Below are 22,335 nucleotides of genomic sequence, written 5' to 3' on the forward strand. Positions count from 1 at the left end.
GGAGACAACCTAGGTGCCCTTAAACAGATGAGTGGATAAAGAAATGGTGAGATATATAATTTTTACATATATACAAATATAATCAACTGAACTTGTTATATATATAAAACAAGTTCAGTTGATTATACAAAGGGGAATGGAGGGAATGGGAGAAAGATAGGAATAGGTAAGACAGTGGAATGGGTCTGATATAATTTTCCCGTGCACATATAGAAAAAATACCTAAGTGAATTCCACAATCATATAGATCCACAAGAATGGGGTTTTCATTAGAGTAAGATAAAACCTATGTTTTTATAATTTTATCAACATGGAATCTACTGTCATATATAACTAAAAGGAAACAGTAAAAAAAGAAAGGGTAGACATATTAAAGAAATGTGAGCAACATTTAAGAACTCAGATATAACTCCCCCAAAGTTGTAATGGTGCCAGTTCTGTGGTCTAGTAAATCATTTTCAATAGTACTCAATAGATTGCTCATCTCAGATTACAGGGTAAAAAACAGAAATTGTGAGATTTATTTGCTTATTAAATAAATATTTATTGAGCACCTATTGAGTACCAAGCACAGTTACAGATGCTAGAGATAAAGGAATTAACAGAATAGACAACATTTTATAACGTTCAGATCTTACTATCTGGAGAGGAAATGCAGAAAATAATAAAACCATTAAATAAAATTATAATCTATCAGTGGTAAATAGAAAACTGGAAATGGGAGCGCTGGGTCAGAAGAATGGTTGTCCTTTCCTATAAGGAGTGTGGGCAAGTCCTCTCTGAGAAGGTGCCATTTCAAAATGATTTGAGAGAGGAGCTGTGGAGCTATGTGAGTACCTGAGAAGGTATTCAGTGGGCAAGTGTAAAGGTCCTAAGATAGGAGAGTGCCAGGCATGTTGGGGGAATGGCAAGAACCCTAATATGAAGATGAAACCAATATAAGGAAGTGGTAAAGTGGTATAAGTTGAAGTCAGGAAATCAGGTTGGGGACTCGTCTTGCACAGGGTCTTGTGGCCCATGGCTTTTAAATGCATCCAGTGCTAGAAGTTTGAGGGAATATGAGGTGTGGGGGCTGGTGGGGTAGGGAGGGTCGAGGTCATTAGTTAAAGCATATTTCTAATGATCATTGAGAATGGAAGGAAATGGACCCAAGAGCAAGCTGGTCAATTGAGAGTCTTATGAAGAATTAGATGAGAATCAGGAGAGAATGAAATCAAAGAAAGCAAAGGAGGAAAGTTTCCACTTGGAGGATAGACAATAATGACTAACTGATTACAACTGACACTCGACATGTGATGTGTGAAGTGTTTTATGTTATTTCATTTAAATGTCCCATGCACCGCACCTACAATATTGTCCAAATGATATTATTCCTCTAATTTTACCGATGAGGAAACTGACCCATTGAAGTAGTTGTCACTTTCCCAAAGACATGCTGCCAGTAGGTGGGAAAACTTGAATGAAAGAATTTGAATTCCTTTAGGATAACACTTAGGCAACCTGTTTTTGTCCCCCAGATTGAGGTGTAATCAACAAATAAAAATAGTATATATTTAAAGTGCACAACTTTGTGTTTTAATGGACATTGTAAAATAATCACCATGATCAAGGTAACGAACATCCATCACCTCACACAATTACTATTTTTCTCCCTCCCAGTCTCGTCTCTCCTCTCCTTTTTTCCTTATCCCCCTATCTTTCTCCCTTCCTCCTTTTCTCCTTCTCTCCTTCTTTCTTTTTCTTTCGGAGTACACTTAACATGTAAACTTTTAGAATGCTGTAAAAGATACATGCATCATAAAGATGATGTGGGGCAATAGGAATTGGGTATTAAGACATCATTAGTGGAAGTATTTGGCAATATAATACTTTGCAGTAATTTAGTGGCTTCCTGAGTGGCAAGGGGGTAGAAGCAGCATTTCTTGGGTTGAAGAGATAGGGGAATAATGGATAGTGACAGCAAGATGCAGAGCTAAAAAAAAAAAGACACTTGTTTATATTCTGAGAAGGAAGTATCAGAAAAAAAGTGGCACATTGAGGATTATAAAAGTGAGTTGAATAAAATGTGAAGCCAGAAGTTTGAAGGATTAGAATTATGAAATAGCCTCGGAGAGGGAGACCCTTGTTTTATAGAAAAATAACTGAGGGCCAAAGAGGTAAGCGGTTATCCCAAGGTCATAGAGCCAATTAAACAGTAGCTTGGGGACCTGCATCCAGGTTTCTCATTGCCAAGACAGCTCCTTTCCATAAGTCCACCCAGCCACTCTTGCTGAATCATCGTCTCCTGGTTACTTATCCCAAAGCCAAGTTACTATAGTTAATGAATAAATACAGTTTAGCAAAATCCACTGTAAATGCACAGCTCTACAGAAAGACTAAAGACATCGTGACCTTTGAGCTTCTTTTACAACTCCCCTCCTCCACAGCTGTCTAGCAGAGAATACTAAATTTTCTTGGTTATGAATTGCCTTATAGATACTACAAGTTTCCCTTAATGCTAAGTAGGGATACCGGTGGGAAGAAATAAGGTCACCCTCAGGGAATTTCTAGATGAATCAGGCTCCACTAAGCCTTGAAATCAAAATGCTTTTGGTGTAAATGGTGTGCAGATGGATAATCAAGCCAGTGTGGGACTAGGCATGATTTAGAGCAACTGTAACTGATATGACAGATCCTAGCAGGCAACTTCATGAGAGCCTGGATTTTAGATACAGTGCAAATAGGTGAAACGAATAATTGCATTTTTGACTTTTGAAATTCTTACACCTTGCCAGTAGTATTACAGCCATAATTTGGGCCATGGACATACCATAGAGGTTTTGATTTGAGACTCTAGACTTATTAGGGGCAAGCAATCTTCAATGTACCATTTAAGCATAAGAATTTAGGTTTTAATTTGAGGGTAAGACCAATCTTTGACATTATATGAAATATAAATTTTTAACTTTGTTATAATTATAATAGTCTATGTCTAACATTTGTATTATCTTGGGCAAACATTGAAATTCCTGATTAATATTTAACTATAGGAAGTATACCCGGTTCACATGAAGACTCAGTTTCAGGGGTTAGGCTGAGGTGTCTTGATAATCAGAGTTCGTACTCCAAGGAGAAGCCCCCAAGACCAACAGTATTGGATACAATTGAAAGAGGAAGTGCTCCTCAACCTCCAGAGAATGTGGACCGGATATAAGATCTTAATCTTTTCTTATCTGACTACAGAAATATGGATGGAAAATCATCATTTATCTCAAAGAGAAGTGAACCTTGGAGACTATTTCACTAGGAATCACACCATTTTGGAAGGTACTCGATTCAAAAGAGCCATTTTCCAAGGGCAGTACTGTAGAACTTTTGGTTGTTGTGAAGACAGAGATGATGGCTGTGTTACTGAGTTCTATGAAGCAAATGCATTGTGTTACTGTGATAAATTCTGTGAAAGGGAAAATTCTGATTGCTGTCCTGATTACAAGTCCTTTTGCCAGGAAGAGAAAGAATGGCCTCCTCACACACAGCCTTGGTACGCAGAAGGTAGGTTTTGGGGATGTGATTACGCATTGTCTTAGTGCATGACAAGATTTGACAATCTTTTCTTTCTTCCTTTCCTTTTTTTCCCCCTTTCTCTCCCCTCCTTCCCTCTTACCCTCCTCTTTCTTTTCCTCCTTCCTTTCCATTCTTCCCTTTTCTTTCCTTCAATTAAGTAAACATAAACATTATGAATGCCAGGATATATTTCTTTGGATTATTAAAGTGCTTTGATTCAGTTGCAGGACATCTGCATCATACTGTCACTTTCAGGAAAGTTCTGGTCCGAGGGTAGTAAGCGCTGATCTGTCTCCAGTTTTGGTACTCTTCTTTGTTTCTTTCTTTATAAAATGTGCTGATTTTAGAACTCTCAAGCTTTATTGAGCATAACCTCCAGGAGACTCTCACATACCTGATCATCCACAGATTCATGTAACATTTTTCTTATTATTTCCTGGGCCAAACGGATCCTTAGCATTAGAATCTGTGGTATTAGAAATGCTGTCAAAACCAGGAAAAAATCAAAATAAAGTCAGTCACTCTCCTTACCTAAGTAATACCAAGTAAATTCTTCATATGTATTTTTGTTTTGCCAGTGTGAGGCTTTTTAGATCATTAAAAGAAAAGAGAGCTTCATATAGAGTAGTGAATGTATAATATTGAATGGATAAGTGCACATGACCCACAAAGAGAATAGCGGAATTTACTATACTACTCTAATTATATGAGAATAGCTAGTGATTTTGAGTAATTGATATAATTAAGCTCTGGGACAAAAATACTACGTATACACTTAGATCTGAGCCCCTCTCTCTGTCTCTTGTCGTATCAGATCTCCTCAGCAGAAGATTAGGGTTAATTAGAATTCTGTCATACTACTAAGTGGGTGCTCATGATGACAAAGTTTAGTTGGAACATAACATATATAAATCAGGGACTTGATATCCTTACTTCAAAACCCAGATCTCATTTAAAAATCCAAATGCAATTACCTTTATTTTCAGTAATGTCAAATTGAAAAAAAAACCAAAAAACAAAAAACAAAAACTCCTTCTTTAAACCATATATTTGTGCTTAAAATTTTCCATAGAGTTGCCTTTGTCTTAGGCTTTGCATTTTATCAATAGATAGCAGCTCAGCAAACATTTATTTCATCCTATGAAGAGGCAGATACTCCACTAAGAATGGGAGAACTAGTCCTTCATCAACAATTATTCATTCAGTATCTGTGCTGTGGTAGGCAATGTTCTTGGTGCTGGTGACACCAAGCAGGAAATAATAATAATGAAAAGAGACAAAAATCTTAGTCTCATGGAAGTCACAGTCAAGTTGGGGGGCATGTGTAAGATATTTATTAAATTTGCTGTACAATTGCCAGTTGTGATAAATTCCCTGAAGAAAATATTTAGGGTGTTCTGAGAAGGTATAACACAATATAACATTAAGATGTAACATAATGTATAACATTTACCTGATTGGGGTGTCACCAAGGGAAAACATTTAAGCTGATAGGTGAGGAACAGAAATGTGGTGAACAGGAAAACAGTTGATAAGAGTGTTGCAGATCTGAGAGAGAGGAACTTCTCATGGTCTTAGAACTGGACAACATCCATTGTTTCCAGAGAGTGATGAAGAGGAGAAGTGAACCCAGATGAGGTTTGAGAAGTGAGAAGAGGTCATACTGTGACAGGACTTTCTGACCATGTTAGGGATTAGAGGTTTTATTTGGTTGTGACAAATCTTTGAAAGATGTTAAGCCAGAATAGGGTTGCCTTCTTAGATGTATAACATGCAATCACAAAAGCCCCCTGTGCTCACAGGCATCCCATGCTGGGTCTAATGCTCTGAAGTTACCATCTTAAAATTCTTAATAATTTTTGGACAAGAGTCCAAATTTTAGTTTTTACTTGTCCCCACAAATTACATCTATATTATATTTTGAGCGATATTGTTGAGGAGGAGAAAATAAAGTGGTGTGGACTAGTTTTGTAGCAATTATAGACTCAGATGGCACTAAAGTGGAAGCTTCATAAGTTGTAGTCTTTCTCTAGAGACCTTACTAAAGTTAAAGACACTTCGAAGGGATTGCTACGGGAGCAAAGTTCTGAAGCCAATGAGACCCAGGACATTAGAACTGAGTCATGAAGCATGAGTGCATGCCAGCTAGGGACTAGAGTGAGGGGAGATAGGTTTAAGAATGTAGTAGGTGCAGCATAAGTTTATAAGAAACTGCAGAGTCAGTCATTAGGTAGGAAAATAAAAGAAGTTAAGAAGGATTCAATAAGAATATTCTTAAATGCCAACACTAGTGGTTGTGCAAGAGGTCTCACGTGGCATTCCAGTTGAAAGATGTAGTTTGTTTGACCCACACAGACAGTATTAAAACAAAATTAAAGGTATTATATAAGGCTGATGCTTTATACTCTCTGGACTAGAAAGTTGAGTTAGCTAAACCTTATTAGGGCACAGTATCATCTTTGGTCCATGAAGCTTTATGTCTTATTTGTGGATGGATTTCTTTTCTTCCCCCAACCCCCTCCTTTTCTAACTTCTTCTCTGTCTTTCTTCACTTCTTCCCCCACCCCACCCCACCCCCATTTTTATTTTTATGTCTATGACTCATTCCCATCTTCCTCCACAACCAATTTGCCCTTCTTTGGCTTTTATGTGCACTTTTATTTTGTGTGCTTGAATTAATAATTCATATAATCTCTATTATGTTAGAGACTAAATTCTACTCCTGGCTTTTTCCAGCCAGCACCCTTTTGAGGGAGCTCTCTGTTTCCAAAATGTATACCTAGTCTGTTGCTTTTGGCTGATGCCTAGTTTTCTGTGATGTTCCTCCCTGTCATTTACCAACCTGCTTTTTTCATGATGGATGAGCAACTCAATTACCTACAGCTCTCTGGTACCATAAAGAAGTCCATGATGGACGACTTCATACATGTCTTCTTATGGATCTGTGTGCCAAAGATAACACTGGGATTTCTGGGCTTGGGATATATATTCCTTTAATCTAAGTCCTGCTGCATGGCTCTCAGGAGTGGCTGCATCAGTCCAAACTCCCCCGGGACTATAAGGCCTTGTCTACCCCACATCTTTAGTACTTGGCACCATCTGGCTTTGTAATCTTTATTTCTATGATCAGGAAACCTTGATTTCTCATTGCTATTTTAATGTGCATTTCTCTGATTACTAATAGATTTGAACTTCTCAGTCTCATAAATACTGGCATTTCATCTTGAGCCATGCACAGACAGAAATATATCTTAATATTTAGCAGAGCAAATCTACTTATTTGCACCTTGTTATAGGGTGACTTAGGGCATGTAGACATTTAATCTTGCATAAACACTTTTTACTCTCTTTTCTTTTCTGCTTCTGGAGATTGAATCCAGGATCCTGCACATACTGGATACACACTATACCACTGAGCTACATCCTCAGACATATTTATTTATTTATATTTGTTCTTTTCAGTTATACATTACAGTAGACTCTATTTTGACATATTTGTGCAAATATGGAGTATATCATATTCTAATTAGGACAGAGTCTCAGTTATAGCTTCAAACTTGTGATCCACCTGTGTCAGCCTCCCAAGTAGCTGGAATTATAGGTATTCATACAGAGCTTGGCTCCATATATAGTTGTGTGTTTTTTAAAGAGTTTATCTAGTTCCTCAAAACTTAAGCTAAATTTTGAGCAATATTTCATAAATTTATAATTTTACTTAAATTTATCTTAATTTCTGCATAAAAGCATAAAAATGTATTAATGGGGTGACATGATGTTTTCATGCATGCATATATTGTAGAATGCTTAAATCAAGTTAAACATATTTATCTCCTCAAATATTTATCATTTGTTTTTGGCAAAAGCTTTCAACATGCTTTCTTCGACCTTTTTGCAATCCACATTCTCTATGGACATTCTGTGTTGCAACATTGAAATTCTTGCTCCTATCTAAGTGAAACTTAGTGCCCATTGATCAACTTTTTCTCATTCTCCACCCCCCTCTATTCTCTGAAACTTCTGGTAAGCACAAGAATTTAAAACTTTATTTGAAGACAACTGAACTCTATCATTTTAGTCTTAAAAATACATCTCTTCCAAGAGCGTAGAATATCTCTTCCCTTATTCTTGTCATTAAAATGTCTTTAAATGGAATTAAATTATTTTTCTCCTTAGTGGCCTTAACTGTTCCATTAGTTTTGGATCATTTTAAGATTTGTTTTGAATTATATAGTTTAACAAATATACATTATATATTGGTTATTGCTATTGTAGATAAATGCCACTTATTCATGAAAGGTCATATACTATCTGGAAACCTTTCTCAATTCTCTTATTAGAAATATTAATACATTTCATTGTCACAGTTCATATTTTCATATCAAAATCCTAAAATAAACAGTATGCATAATGACAAGTTTGCTTATGTGTTTCCTTTAAAATTAAGAACAAAATATGGATGTTAACTATCTTTGCTACTGTTTAACAAGAAGGTCCTTGTTAATTCTTTAAGAAAAAAATGATATGATATAATCTGAAGGAAAGAGATAAAATCTCATTATTGATTCACAGATACATGGAAAATAGAACAACAGAAAATAGCATAATATGTGTTAGAAGCATTTAAAATTCAGGAGTTTTCATTTTAAAAATCCAAATTTCTAGTCCCTTTTGAAATGTTGCTAGATGTGACAATTATGGACCCATTGTCATGCATGACAGCCATCAGTTGGAGATGAGTTGTTGATGTCACTTTTGGTAACACATATTCTTTCCATTTGGCTATTTACCCACCATTTGCTATTCCTTTCCTGGCCCACTTCTCTCATTTTCTGCCAATATCAATATATCTATGATTTCTTTCTTTTTTTATTTATATATGACAGAAAAATGCATTAAAATTCTTATTACACATATAGAACACAATTTTTCATATCTTTGGTTGTATACAAAGTATATTCACATCAATTTGTGTTTTCATACTTTGGATAATAATGATCCTTATGTTCCACCATCATTAATTACCCCATGCCTCTCCCTTCCCCTCCAACCCCTCTGCCCTAGCTAGAGTTTGTCTATTCCTCTCCTGCTTCCTCTTCATATATATAAATATAAATATAAATCAGCTTCTTTATATCAAGGAAAACATTCGTATATCTGTAATTTCTGTCAGTAGAGTCTTCACTGTTATTCACTACCCAGCTTACACAAATGTACATGAAAACCCTAGGTCACTACTATTGTATGTATTTTGGGTTTAAAGAGAGTGATAACTTTGAGTAATGCTCATGTATGTTTGTTGAATTTATGTATTTTATCACATTGGTATAATCATTGAAATAATTGGTGAACTTAAATAATACTGTTGTATGCTAATAATGTGATATTACATGGCACTGTGTTCCGTATGTATGTATTTCCATGTCTTATCATCATGTTATTACTTGGGGATCATATTCTTATGTAAGAATGATTTCTATTAGTGACAGAATCAGGTTCTTTGATCAAGGTAAATTCACCTCTTAGATCACCTTCCAAATAGTAGACAATTAACAGGTGTCTCTTTACCACACCTAAGTAGCATGTTTTTTATTTTTTTTATCACCTTACTGAACCTACTATTCATCTTCCTAACTTAAAATTTATTGAGCACTTATTATGGATCCAACAACTATTTCAAGCACCCTTCTGGTGCCTTCATTCATTATTTTATTCTATTTTTTGAAAAGGATTAGTTATTTTATATCAACTATATAGAAAGCTGATTAGAGGGGAAGTACGATGATTTAATTATTGTGCACTAGTTACAGTGCCATGAGATGGGAGAATTTTAGTAAACATTGGTTGATTTGGATTGAAATGATATCTAGAGTATTTTCATTTTCTGAAGTTCAGTGTTTGCTAAGTTAATAAATAGATTATTTATAAATAATAAATAAATAAATAATTTATTTCTATGTAATTTTAAAAAATATTTTCAAAAGTATGATTTTTTTCATACAAGAGGTAAGTGTTAAAATATATTTGTAAAGTATTATTTACCCATTGTTTCAGTGGTCAATTCTTACCTTCATTTGAAATTTGGCACCTTTACAAGAATAATTTATATTTAAATTAGTTATGCATCTATCATTGAATTAAGCATTGGGGGGTGATAAGAGAAGAGTATTATAAAGCCTGGGATTTTGAGAAACATATTCCTTATGTGGGTAAAAAGATTTAGGTATGTGAAACAATTAGATATCATTGAAATTTAGTAACAATCAAATGCCCCATTTGTGTTCATTGTGGATGATAATATAATCCAACAATCTCCCCTGGGAAGTAGAGTATATAAAAATAGTTAGTACTTACTCAATAAATACCATGTACTAGAGAAGATTATATCAGATTGCTGACAACATTAATTAACATACGTATTTTAACACATGAGGTTGTTTTAGTCTGGACTTTTCATGTCATTGAAGCACCAGGCTCCATTGAGCTTTCTTTTCCCACACAGCACCACAACATGGCCCCCATGTTGTGTGGTTCCTTGTACTCCATACATCACAGTTAAGTCCCAGTAGATGAAATTGAGAAGGAGGGTGTGGTCCCCACATCACAAGGAGTATTCTAGAGCACGGAAGAACACCTCCATTCCTGTCTCTTTTGCCAGAACGCAGTGACATGGCCATGCTAACCATCAAGAGAGGCTGGATACCAAACCTCGTTTTATTTTGTTGTGTGGCAATGTGCCTCCCTAAAATGGGGTTCTGCTACAGGATTAAAAATAATGAAGAATGATAATGAGAACAACCACAGCAGGCTCTGCGCCAATTTAAGAATGTGTAGTTCTCTGAAAACAATGGCTATCTAAATGATTGCATTTTGACTTAAACAATTATTTCAATTTTTAATATCTTTTTTTTCCCCTTTGAGCTGGTATTCTCACTATGTGGCTCAGGCCAGACTGGAGCTCTTGAGCTCAAGTGATCCTCCTACCTCAGCCTCCTAAGTAGCTACCACACCTGGCTTCAATCTGGAGTCTTGGCATCATTGTACAAGCTGTAGTGCTTTTGATGTACTAAAATATATTTAAGCCTTTCTTATTTAAAGCATATGGTCCATTCAGAAGAGCAGTTAGCACTTCTTCAACATCCAATTTTGCTTAAGAGCTAGAATTTTGTGAAGATTGCAATTTAGGTTCATATTTTAGGTAGAACTTATGTACCAGGTAAAGCTCTTACTCCATTCATTACAGAGGTAAGCAATTAATCATTTTATTTAGTGGTAAAAAGTTCACATGAGACTATAATTGACTCTCATGAAGGTAATTTTTCCTTTTGTTTTATCATGCTTTGAGAAGTAATTAGTTGAAAAGAAAAAGAGTACTACACAAAACTGAAAGAAAAGTGCAAAATTAAAATAAAAGACAGTAGTATATTATTTATACAGTTTTTTCTGCAATTTATGAAGAACTATTCTCTGAGATGCTATGTTGATCATTTATAATCTATTAGAGATTATTTTCAGTGATTTCCTTAGGTACTACTTTCTAATTATTTTTCTTATGCCTTCCCTAAGAACTCTTTAAGTCAACAAGTTCAAACTATACATTTTCTTAAGAATTAAAAAATAAATGTATCAATTCTCCACAACTGAAAGTAGAACAAACATATCAATAAATATCTTACTTCTGTGTTTGTCGCCCATATCTGATGGTAGTTTCCAGTAATTGAATATTCAAATACCAGATACATAAAACCTGTGATAGAATTTAAAACAGAGACAGAGGAGACATTCTAGGCATAACCTTTTGGAGTAGCAGATCTTAAGAAAATAGCTCATGTACCATCTGTCACCAACAGACCTAAGCTAATTTGATAATGTGCAGTTCTGTGTTTGTGTAGGTGATAAAAAGTATGTAAGCCAGTGACACATTTGATTCACTCCTTTGCAACATCCTTAAGCATATTATAATGAAGATAAATCACAGTTCAAATTCTGCTACACATATTGACCATTGCAAAAATACACTTTGGTAAAGAGAAATATCTAATTCATAGATCCTCTGTAAGCTCCATGAAAACTCCACTTTTTCTCCTTTTAGGTGTTCCCACATCTATATTGCATGAAAAAAATTTCTTGGAGATACCTGTAATATTATGACAGAGATAGGACTGTTACCTCATGGTGGGTATCAGGGAAGGAGAAATTCTTCTTCTCAGTGGCTGACACAGGACACTGCACAAAGATCAGTCCATAGGCACCAGGACTAAAGGTTCAAGACTTTGACCTTAACATATATATATATATATATATATATATATATATATATATATATATATATACTGTGTGCACAAAGATGGACTATGATATAATCATTTAACTAATCCACATAAATGAATATTATCCATTTAACCAATGAGAGCCGATTACTTAACAACTGTTATGCTGATTAACAAGCCCACTGATGTTTGCCAATGAGAGCCCATTTCTGACATTCATTAACTAACTCTAGTGCTGATGAAAATAAGGATAATGGAAACTCTTGCAGCAGCTACCCTGAAGGCTGGCCTTTCAGAATGAATGCCACTGACCGCCCGTGGGGTGTGCACTTCTAATTAGGGCAAGTGACTGCTTCCCTACAGTACAGTTTAGACCAGCAAAGATAATTATAACATACTCTGATGAAGTATTTCAAAATACATTGTACCACCATGTTATCATCTTTCCTCAAACCTACAAGACCAACGAACTCTCCAAATATTAATTTACCTAATTTTGTCTTAAAGGCTTTTAAAGTTGCAAAACTCCGTCAGTTTCAATAGTCATTAGTTTAATATTTTGTTTCACTTTTCAGTCAAGATGCTATGTGTGCAATCAATTTGACTAACTCACTCTGAAGATGCTTCATATATATTTTACTGAAAAAAATAAATCTATCAGACTGGAATTCTCTCTACCCACCATTGTAGTTTTCAACTTACCTCCATCCATCCGGGTTGCTGTTTATAGTCAACTGATCTCCCCTCTTGGGCTCTGAATCCCATCTTCTCTTGTCTTCTCAAGTTCATCACTTATAATTCTCCCTATGTCTCTCTCTCTCTCTCTCTCTCTCTCTCTCTCTCTCTCTCTCACACACACACACACACACACACACACACACACACAATTTCCTTTCTACATACACTTTTTTTCCCTTTTATTCTGGCCATCCCATTTCCCATTTCCTTCAGCCCTTTAATGGGAATATCTGAAAGTTTGCTTCTTTACTTCATAGCCTCTTAAGAACTTATTCCTAGAGCATGTCACTCTCAGTTACTCTACTGAAATTTCTCAGTGAAGTTATTGACAAATTACATATAATTTAATAGTTTCACCATGAGAAGTTTTGAGGAGAAGACTGTTTCTTGTTCTTGATGCGTCAACAGTACTGAACAAATATGACCATATTGCTTGTGTGAAATACTTCCTTCTCCTGGTTTCCATGATACCATCTTCTCCTGAATTTGATACTTGTGCACAGTCTACCTTTTACTGGTTTCTTCTTCTGAGTGTCAGCTACAGTGTTTTGAGCTCAGTCCTAGAGAACCTTTTCTTTCCTGTGTTTACTTCCTCCAATAGACACTGACTCAGTCCCAGATTTTAGTATCCATCAAGTTCATGCTCAGTTTTGTCTTACCTTTGTACTTCTAACAACTACTGTCAACTTGACACTTCCATTAAGATATCTAACTTAGATTTAATCCAAGTCTAAAATACCCAAAGTAGAACTCTGGATTTCCTCCCACAAGACTTCATTTGTTTCATCAATAACTTCACAGTCCTTCTATTGCTCAAGCCAAAATCCTAATGAAGCATCTCAATTCGTCTTTTTCCTCATTCCCCAAGATCAATCCATGAGTGAGTTCCATTTGCTTTTGCTCCAAATTATATTCATCAATTTCTTTTTCTCCTTACTGTTGTCATGGTGACCCTTCATTCTTCTAGGAAACCCCATCCCAGCCAGCACAATGGGAGTAAATAGGGCAAAGATTTAGGGCAGAGATATTTTGGGTAAAACCCTACAGGTCATGGTAAAATTTAACTTTATTCTAAATTTGATGAGAAACAACTTGAGGATTTTAAGCAGGAGGTAACATGATATAAACTTTAAAACATTCTTCTCAGTCTGTGGGGGGAATGAGAAACACACTGGAAAGGAGTATAGCAAAGGATGGAGAGGACTGTGTCTGTATTGAACAGAAGCCTGTGTCAGCAGTTTGACCAAGGTCAGAGGTAGCTGGTTATGGATTTTGTTAGAAAAACCAAATCTCAGTGAGAGGAAAGTGAATGTAGTTTCTCATGGTACTTCTGGCTTAACATTAAGGAAGGATGAACAAGAAATGCTTTGGTTTATACTAGGTTTAGTGCTAATGATGTGGGGCAGACCTCATGGTGGACTTCTCTTGACTTCCACATTATTAGCTAGAGTACAAGTCAGAGAAGGGACAGTCTTCTTCCCTTATGACTTTTGTAATTTTGGTTCCTTTTATCTATACAACCAGTATGCCTAATACTCAAGATTCATGAGGTTATGATTAAAAATCTTCTGGTTTTGGCCCCATTCTCCTTTACAAACAGGGAAGTTCATCCCTTAGATTTACACCTAAACTTGGATTGTTCTAAAATTCTTTATTGCTCTTATGTAGTAAAAACTTCTAGAGTCTCCATATACATGGTGCCAGTTATTAAAAATATCTAATTTATTGCTACTGTGTAGCAATTAAAATTTTGAACTTGAATGAAAGCTAATTCTTCCCCATAGCCTGAATTTGCTGCATTAAGAAATGTGGTGTCTCTCTCTCCATGATTGTGGACTATCAAACTCCATGGGAAAGGGCCAATAGATGCAAATATTAAAGGCTTAGATTTACTAAGCAGAATATTAAAAGGTAAAATGTAGTATAAGCTAAGCAGGGAGAAGTTGTGAAAAGTTTCCCATGAAACAATTTTTTGAAAAAAAAAAAAAATCAAAGGAGCCAGGAGACATAGGCTCAGGATGCTGAGGTGAGAGGATTGGGAGTTCAAAACCAGCCTCAGAAAAATCAAGGCACTGGCCTGGGGTTGTAACTCAGTGGCTGAGCACTTGCTTCGCATGCATGAGGCACTGGGTTCAATCCTCAGCACCACATAAAAATATAAATAAAATAAAGATATTGTGTTCACCTAATACTAAATTTTTAAAATATTTTTTTAAAAAGCAAGGCACTAGTTAACTCTGTGAAATCCTGTCTCTAAAAAAAAAAACAAAACAAAACAAAAAAAACCAAAATTGGGGCTAGTGATGTGACTTGTGGCACAGTTCCCTTGGAGAATTTCTGAAGTACATACTTTTCACTATGATGTTATAAATAAGTCAGGGATCATTTATATGGTACATAGATTACATGTTTTTGTTAAAAACAACTGTTTTTTAAAGTTTCTTTTGCTAATTCATCAAATAATATTTTCAAAAATTATTTAACTTGTAACTGGGGTACTAGTTTCACAGCAATTTACTCATAGTTTTCATATTATGATGATTCACCATAGGTCTCTTGAATAGTCAATTCTATAAAACAGTTATCAATTAATTTCAGTTAATATTTAAGAAATATTTGGACTTCGAAGACAAATGGCTACAGTCTTACTGATTTCATGAATTTTTCTCCTGATCCAATCCTAAAGAAGAAAAAAGTAGAATTTATCTTTGTAAGGTAAATTCAATGAATTTTTTTTTTTTTGTATTTTGGGCCACACTACTAATTACTTGCTCTAGTCATATATAATTAATTATACTCAATTATGAGACTTGAATAAATTTTAAAATAAGTACTATAAACTGATTCAAATAGTTACACTCAAATATTTATATTGCTTACCTATTTAAACACATTATTTTTGCAGCATAGTTAGTGATTAATTCCTTGTTAATTGAGTTTTCATGCTTTATAAATCCTCTCTGTTGAACATAATATGCAGTTTAAAGATAAACAAGGCCAGAAGAATTTGATTTATCAACCTGGACATGAACAAGATGTGGATCAGATTGGCACTAAATGCTTTCTCATGTTTGAAAAACTAACCACAGTCTTACATTAATTGTAATGCTAATGCACTTTATCCAGATTAGAATTTTAATTTGTTTACATGTTACATTGACAGGTTGCTTCAGAGATGGTCAACATTATGAAGAAGGATCAGTAATTAAGGAAAATTGCAACTCCTGGTAATGAATTTAAGTGACACAGAACAGAATTGTACTGTCTATGAATTTTTTTCTTCAAATAAAAGGAAGATTTTTTTTTGAAACAAAACAAATAGACAAAATTAAATATGTATACACAAAGTCATATTCCATAAGACATCATATACTTGTAAATTTTTATAGGCCTATTTATTGAATGTTGAAAATATAATCATGCATGTATCTTTTAATACCTGAGCTTGATGTTTTGTTTTTGATAATGAGCCTTGATCATACAGCAGTTTTGCATTAGGTATGCATTCTAACAACAAAAATTTTAATATACTTCAGATTTTAATATACTACAGACAAGCTGTGTTTTTTTAGCATGACTACATTAAAAAAAAAAAAAAAACATGCTACTTTAAAAGGCTTAGATTACAGAGAAAGTTTCTCCATACAAGGGAATCAAATCTAATTGCCAAATGATCCTGTTTTAAAACTTTAGTAACTATGTTGCCATATCATTTATTATTTGCTGAAGCAGAGGTTAAGAGCCCATTGAGTGGTTGCTAATACCTGTTTTATGATGTATTTCACCAATAATCAAACAGCCATATGGTTAACATTAATCATGAAATTATGTTTTATATCTTTACAATATACAACTCTTGATGTTAATTCTGAAATGTACTCTATAAAGGCCAGGCCACATTTGTAATTCTTGTATCTTTATAGCACATGCTCAGGACAGCAGTGGAAATGTTCCCAGCACATGTGCCTTGTTCGTCCAGAGTTAATTGAACATGTCAATCAAGGAGACTATGGGTGAGCCGAATCTTGCATTACCACTTTCTTGGCCCTCCTAATTACTCCTCAGATCTCAAACAATTTTTTTTTTACTTACTCCTAAAAATGGTCATTATTCAAAAGAAAGAGTGGGGAAATTGGGAATGGAGATAAAAGGTGTGTACACTTAGAATGCACAAGGTGAATAATAAATAATTAAATTAAAATTAACACATAAAAAAGAATGGTACAATCTAGTATTGAATCATTTAGGAAAGAGAAGTGTCATGGTGTGGGTGTGGGGAGTAGAGGAAGTATTACACTGAATAAGTATATAGGCAAAATTAGGATATTGGCAATATTGATTTATCACACTCATCATTTTCTTTCTGCTGCTGTATCACCAAGCCAATCCTGTACTCAGCTATCCTAGATAGGATATAACCTTCATAGGATAGTATTCTATCTGGATGATACCTCAGATAACTAGTTAATTTAGACAGTTTTCCTAAAGTGACTGATATTTAGCCAATTCATTTATAGCTCATTCAAAAGACAGACTGAACCACTTTGCTAGTAATATAAAGATAGGAATGACTTACACTTAAACATTGGAAAAATTGTTTAATGCTCTCCCATAGATTAAAAATGAGGTGGCTTCACCACTTACATCGAGAGAATGAAGATGTAGGCACCAGCACAACACAGAACTGAGAGAGGGATAGGCTGGTCAATACCTGTCTCAAAATTTCTCCACTGCCATTGATCAAATCTCTATATATCACTATGTATCCCTTGATAGCATCTTCCACACTCTGTACAAGGCTTCATATAAAAAGATCCATTGTCCAGCTGCTCTAAAAGTGAAGTCATTCTGAGATGTTGTTTTTAAAAATAGAAATCTCATTCTCTTCTACACTTAAAACACTTTGTTTCCCAGCACAATGGGAACACTGAAGTTCAATGTGCCCAAAGTATTTTCGTGGAAGACAAAATATAGAAAGTCACTTTTGTTGATATTAACATTTAAAAAATCATTCTCAATTCTTCTCTGTGTTTGTGGTTAATATTTTAGGTGATAACTTGATTACTGTTAAGTATTTCTAGGAAAAACCAATTACAGTTTTCTGTGGCTAGGTGACATATAAATTTTCAAGGAACATGATCTTGACAAATGAATTGAAAAGGTTCCTAAGAGGATTTAAATGCTGGACCTAACTAGCACATGCTTCCAAGAAACTGTGGTAGATAAGCCCAGATTCCCATTGTTATAGAGTACACAAGAATCCATAGTAGGAAAAAAGTATAAGTAGGAGCACAGAAGTTGAGAATTTATTGGGAATGTTGCTTTCCTTGGGAGAAGGAACTTTTTTCCCCATTATTTGTTTATTTTGAGCATGTTTTAGGGTTTTTTTGTTTTGTTTTGTTTTTTTTTTTGTTTTGTTTTGTTTTGTTTTGTTTTTTGTTTGGTACCAGAGATTGAACTCAGGGGTACTTAACCAATGAGCCACATCCCAAGCCCTATTTTGTATTTTAGTGAGAGACAAGGTCTCAATGATTTCCTTAGTGCCTCAGTTTTGCTGAGCCTAGCTTTGAACTCGCCATCTTCCTGCCTCAGGCTCCTGAGCCTCTGGGATTACAGGTATGTGCCACAGAAACCTGATATTTTAGGAATTTTTTTAAGGTATGAAATTTGCATTTTCTTAGCAAACATTAAAGAGTACATGACTTAAAAAAAGTAAAAAGGGAAAGATATTTGAGGAAAAGGAAACATGCACAGACCAAAAAGAAAAAGTTAAAAGAAACAAGATATGAAGAAAAGGAATAAAAGTAAAATCATTCACTGGGAAACAAAAGCAGGAAATTTCTTATATTTAAAAGAAAGTTCTAATTTTCTGCTGTTTGTTGTTCTCTGTTCAGGAAGCTTAAATTGCTTTTGTGTGAAAAAAATATTATTATAATATATTATTCAATATTATATTTGTTTATAAGTTATTATAAGATAACTTATAAACAAATATAAACCTTTGCTTTAAAATATTTCTTTCCCGAATCTTGGCAGTATTTTAGATTCTAGCCTTTATTTATTCCACATAATGTCTATCAGTGCTTATTTAGTCCCTGCATTATTTTTCAAGACAATCAATTAACATTAATAAAATGTGTTCATTTGTGGCATTGATGAGGATGCAATAATTTCTGTCTTGGAGCAGTTAATTTAGCTGAGGCACCAACATGTCAAGCTTTTGTAAAAGGATTTGTAATGATAGGGCAGAATGTAGGACCAAATCAATGGCACAAATAATAATCTGCAAATTAGTAGAATAAAGGGAGACCCACAACTGTTTTTGTTATTTGCTCAGTGCACAAAACCCTTCTGGAACTTAGCACTTTAAAGCCACAAGCTTTTCATTTGTTCATGTCAGTAATTTGGAATGGACTCAACTGAGGCTCTTGCTGGTCTCTTCTGGGCTTGCTCATATATCTATTGACTTCTTTGGGAATTGAGGCTGAACTCTCAAAGATGGCCTTACTTCTGTTTTTTGTTTTTGCCTGCTGGTGCTGGTTGCCATCTGTCTCCAGCTGGCTTGCTTTGTCTTCTTCACATGAGGGCATTGTTCCAACAGGGTGTAGATGGAATCTGTGCAAGCTCTGTCTTGAAGCTTAAGCTTGACAGCTACACAACATCAATTCCATTGCTTTCTTTGGGCAAAGCAAGTGAGTAGGCCAATCCACATCTAAAGGCTAGGCAAGTAGATTCTCTCTTGATGGAGAGAGCTACAAATAATTTGTGGCCATTTTGAATCTGTCAAGTGTCTAAACTTGATTTTTTTTAACGACTTCAAAATCTAGTATAGAGGATAATTTGGCCTAGATTTTGCATTTGTTTCTCAAAATCAACATATGCCAAACTGCAGGGATCAACCTTGACCTATCCTTGGTGACTGTCATCTGCCTCCATCTGGTCAACCAAAATATTTCAGGTTAGCTCAATTCCCCCCACCTTTTTTTTTTTTTTAAACATGTCACCACATCCTACTAATTCCCATATGCAACGTTTCTCCAGGTTCTATTTTAGTGCATTTCCTTATCACATATCATTTGAAACGACATGGTTGTCTTTCTGAGTTCAGTTTGACTAAATTCCAGTCTATTCTTTATATTTTCATAGCTATCCTTCCAAAATAAAGCCTTGATTCTGCCACTTATGTTCTTGAAAATCCTTCATTTCATTCCTTCTGAAAAACAATTATTCTTAGCATGAATGACTGTCTAGATGTAAAGGTTTTTCACTATCACACCTTTTACACCCTTTCTAGCCCCCCCATCCCCTCTCATCATTTAACTTATCTGCCAATCCCTATGTGCGCAAACTAATTCCAAATCTTCATGCTTTGCTCAAGAGTTACCTCTGTTTAGAATAAATGTTTGCTTTTCTTCACATTTGGCCTCCAAACTCATTCTCATCCTTCCAGGCTAAGCATTAAATTCACTTTCTATGAAAATGTGCCAACTCCTTCAGGCAGAGTTATGTTTGAATCCTCTGTTCTGATCACATTTTGACCTACTGCTAATGAAGTTGCCATATTGAAATCATTTCTTTCTTTCTAGTCTTTGTCAGGGTACGAGCACCTGGAGGGTAGAGAAAGTTTTTTCATTTTTGTGTTTCTGGTATTTACCAGATAAGATGACAGATAAGTTAAGAAGGTTCTATAAAAGCTAAATTGGATTAAGGAAAAGTGATAAAGTCCAGTTCAAGGAGAACAATGCAGGTTAATAGGGCCTTTCACAGTTTTTTGAAACTATATCACAGTAAAACACACATTTTGTGATCTAGTATACATACACATAAAGGAACATAAAACGGTTCTTAAAAATAGGTTCGTAAAGTAGGGTTCCTCCCTTTTTGTGGGGGGCACTGGGGATTGAACTCAGGGCCACCCAACCACTGAGCCATATACTCAGCCCTATTTTTTTTTTTTTTTTAATTTAGAGACAGAGTCTCACTGAGTTGCTTAGCATAAAAAGCCTTGCTTTTTGCTGAGGCTGGTTTTGAACTCGAAATCCTCCTGCCTCAGCCTCCCCAACCCCCGGTGTTACAGGCATGCACCACTGCACCCAGCTCCTCCCTATTTTTAATAAGATCTAATATTTCCTATTATTTTCCTATATTTATTTAGTTTTTGTGGCCCTGGGGATTGAATTCAGGGCCTTGTGTATGTTAGGCCAGTGCTCTACTACTGAGAGCTCTGCCATTGAGCTACCTCTCCAGCTGCCTTCTATTTTTATTTTATTTTTTAAAATGCTTATTCCTACTCACTCAATTGAGTGCTTAATGAAGTGACCCACAGATGTCTCTGACCTGATACCTGCAAGCTGTTAGTGTAGGACAATGAAAACATACTTCACTAATTTCACAATTTTTTCCAAGGTGGATCCTGTTAGTCTCTCAAATAATTCCACAGTATCTAATATATTCAGGGGTTTTCTTATTGAAATTCCTTAGGTGGATGAAGATTTTACTTAAAAAATCATAACTATAAGGTGGTTTAAAATTTATGACTTAATGGGCCTTATGAAAGAAGAGCATTAACTTGCCAGGCACATTATTAAAACTTGAGTGGCATTTATAATCATTTGTAAGAACCTATCACATTGTACATAATTTTGATTATAAACAAAACAGGATAAAATTTATACTTGACTTAAGTAATAAAACTATCTTTCCCTTGAGTTGTAAATGATTCAAATAAGCAATGAATAAATTACTTTTAACTTTCTCATTTTTCATCTATGCCTCAGTCTGGCTGGGCACAAATGCCGCAGTCTGGCTGGGCACACAATCACGAGCCACCACACAGCTTGTAGATTCAAACAGCAACTCTTTATTCCCGAACTCACACCAGCCATCTACAATCACGTTCTGGGGAAATCCACGTTCTCTGCCCAAATCCACGTTCTCTGCCCAAATTCACCTCCACTGGGCTTCTATCTCCAAAATATACTGTCTGAATCCCGTGAGAACTCAAGGGGAACTCACGCAGCAGGATACGCCCTATTCCCAGCAGGAATAATCTTAAACCTTAAACCTGGAACCTAAACTGGGAATGCCCTAAACACGATTATCTTAAAACCGGGAACACCCTAATCTGCCTTGGTCCTTGAGCAAGGTCACGTACATTCAATGTCACTGCAACATGGGGTACGCTGGCAAGGAAATTGTCATATTTACTTGGCTAATGGCTCCCAGCACATCTACTGTCATCTTTTAAAGAAATTTTGCTTTCAAATGTCAATATTAAATTTGGAAACAGTACATTTTTTCTAAGAACACAACATATATATCTAGAAAGAAATCTACGTTTTGTTACCAAACTTCACATCAGTTTATTTTATATTATTAGTAGTAATTAATAGTATTAAGGACTTTACACAAATTAACTCATTTAACAAAAGGTAGACCATTTCAACATCTAATTAATTATCACAGATATAATTTTTTTTAAAAAGCAACCATTTTGCTTGCACTTTTTCATGGCACTTCTTTTTATTAGCAAATTTCTTTTCAAATCTAAATTATAAAGAAAACAGATACCTACTTAATCAGCAAGTGCATTTGTGTGTATGTGTGTATATATTTTCGTTTGTAAGGCAGATGGACAGCGCAGAACTACAGCCAATTCTGGGGAATGACTTTAGAAGAAGGTTTCAAATTTCGCCTTGGTACCTTGCCACCCAGCCCCATGCTTCTGAGCATGAATGAGATGACAGTAAGTGCTTTTCTTGATTCACATTTGTGCATGTGTTTGCAT

The 22,335-nt window shown here is 35.1% G+C and overlaps 1 protein-coding gene across 3 annotated transcripts in view; it reads left to right on the forward strand.

Moving 5' to 3' along the window:
- The first annotated feature begins 3,042 nt into the window (after positions 1-3,042).
- Positions 3,043-22,335, forward strand: part of Tinag (tubulointerstitial nephritis antigen) — a 75,397-nt gene continuing 56,104 nt past the window's right edge. For 2 of the 3 annotated variants that reach the window (XM_058573390.1, XM_046426716.2), the window contains exons 1-4: positions 3,043-3,531; positions 15,712-15,775; positions 16,472-16,561; positions 22,179-22,293. In XM_058573390.1, coding sequence (XP_058429373.1) covers positions 3,177-3,531; positions 15,712-15,775; positions 16,472-16,561; positions 22,179-22,293 — 624 coding nt within the window. In that variant the 5' untranslated portion in view covers positions 3,043-3,176. The remainder of the gene's footprint in view (positions 3,532-15,711; positions 15,776-16,471; positions 16,562-22,178; positions 22,294-22,335) is intronic. The other variant, XM_046426715.2, reaches the window with a different exon arrangement.

This window comes from Marmota monax, unplaced genomic scaffold, assembly GCF_021218885.2.
Source record: "Marmota monax isolate L192 unplaced genomic scaffold, Marmota_monax_Labrador192_F-V1.1 WCK01_AAM20220418_F8-fsc00247, whole genome shotgun sequence".
NCBI classification, from domain to species: Eukaryota; Metazoa; Chordata; class Mammalia; order Rodentia; family Sciuridae; genus Marmota; species Marmota monax.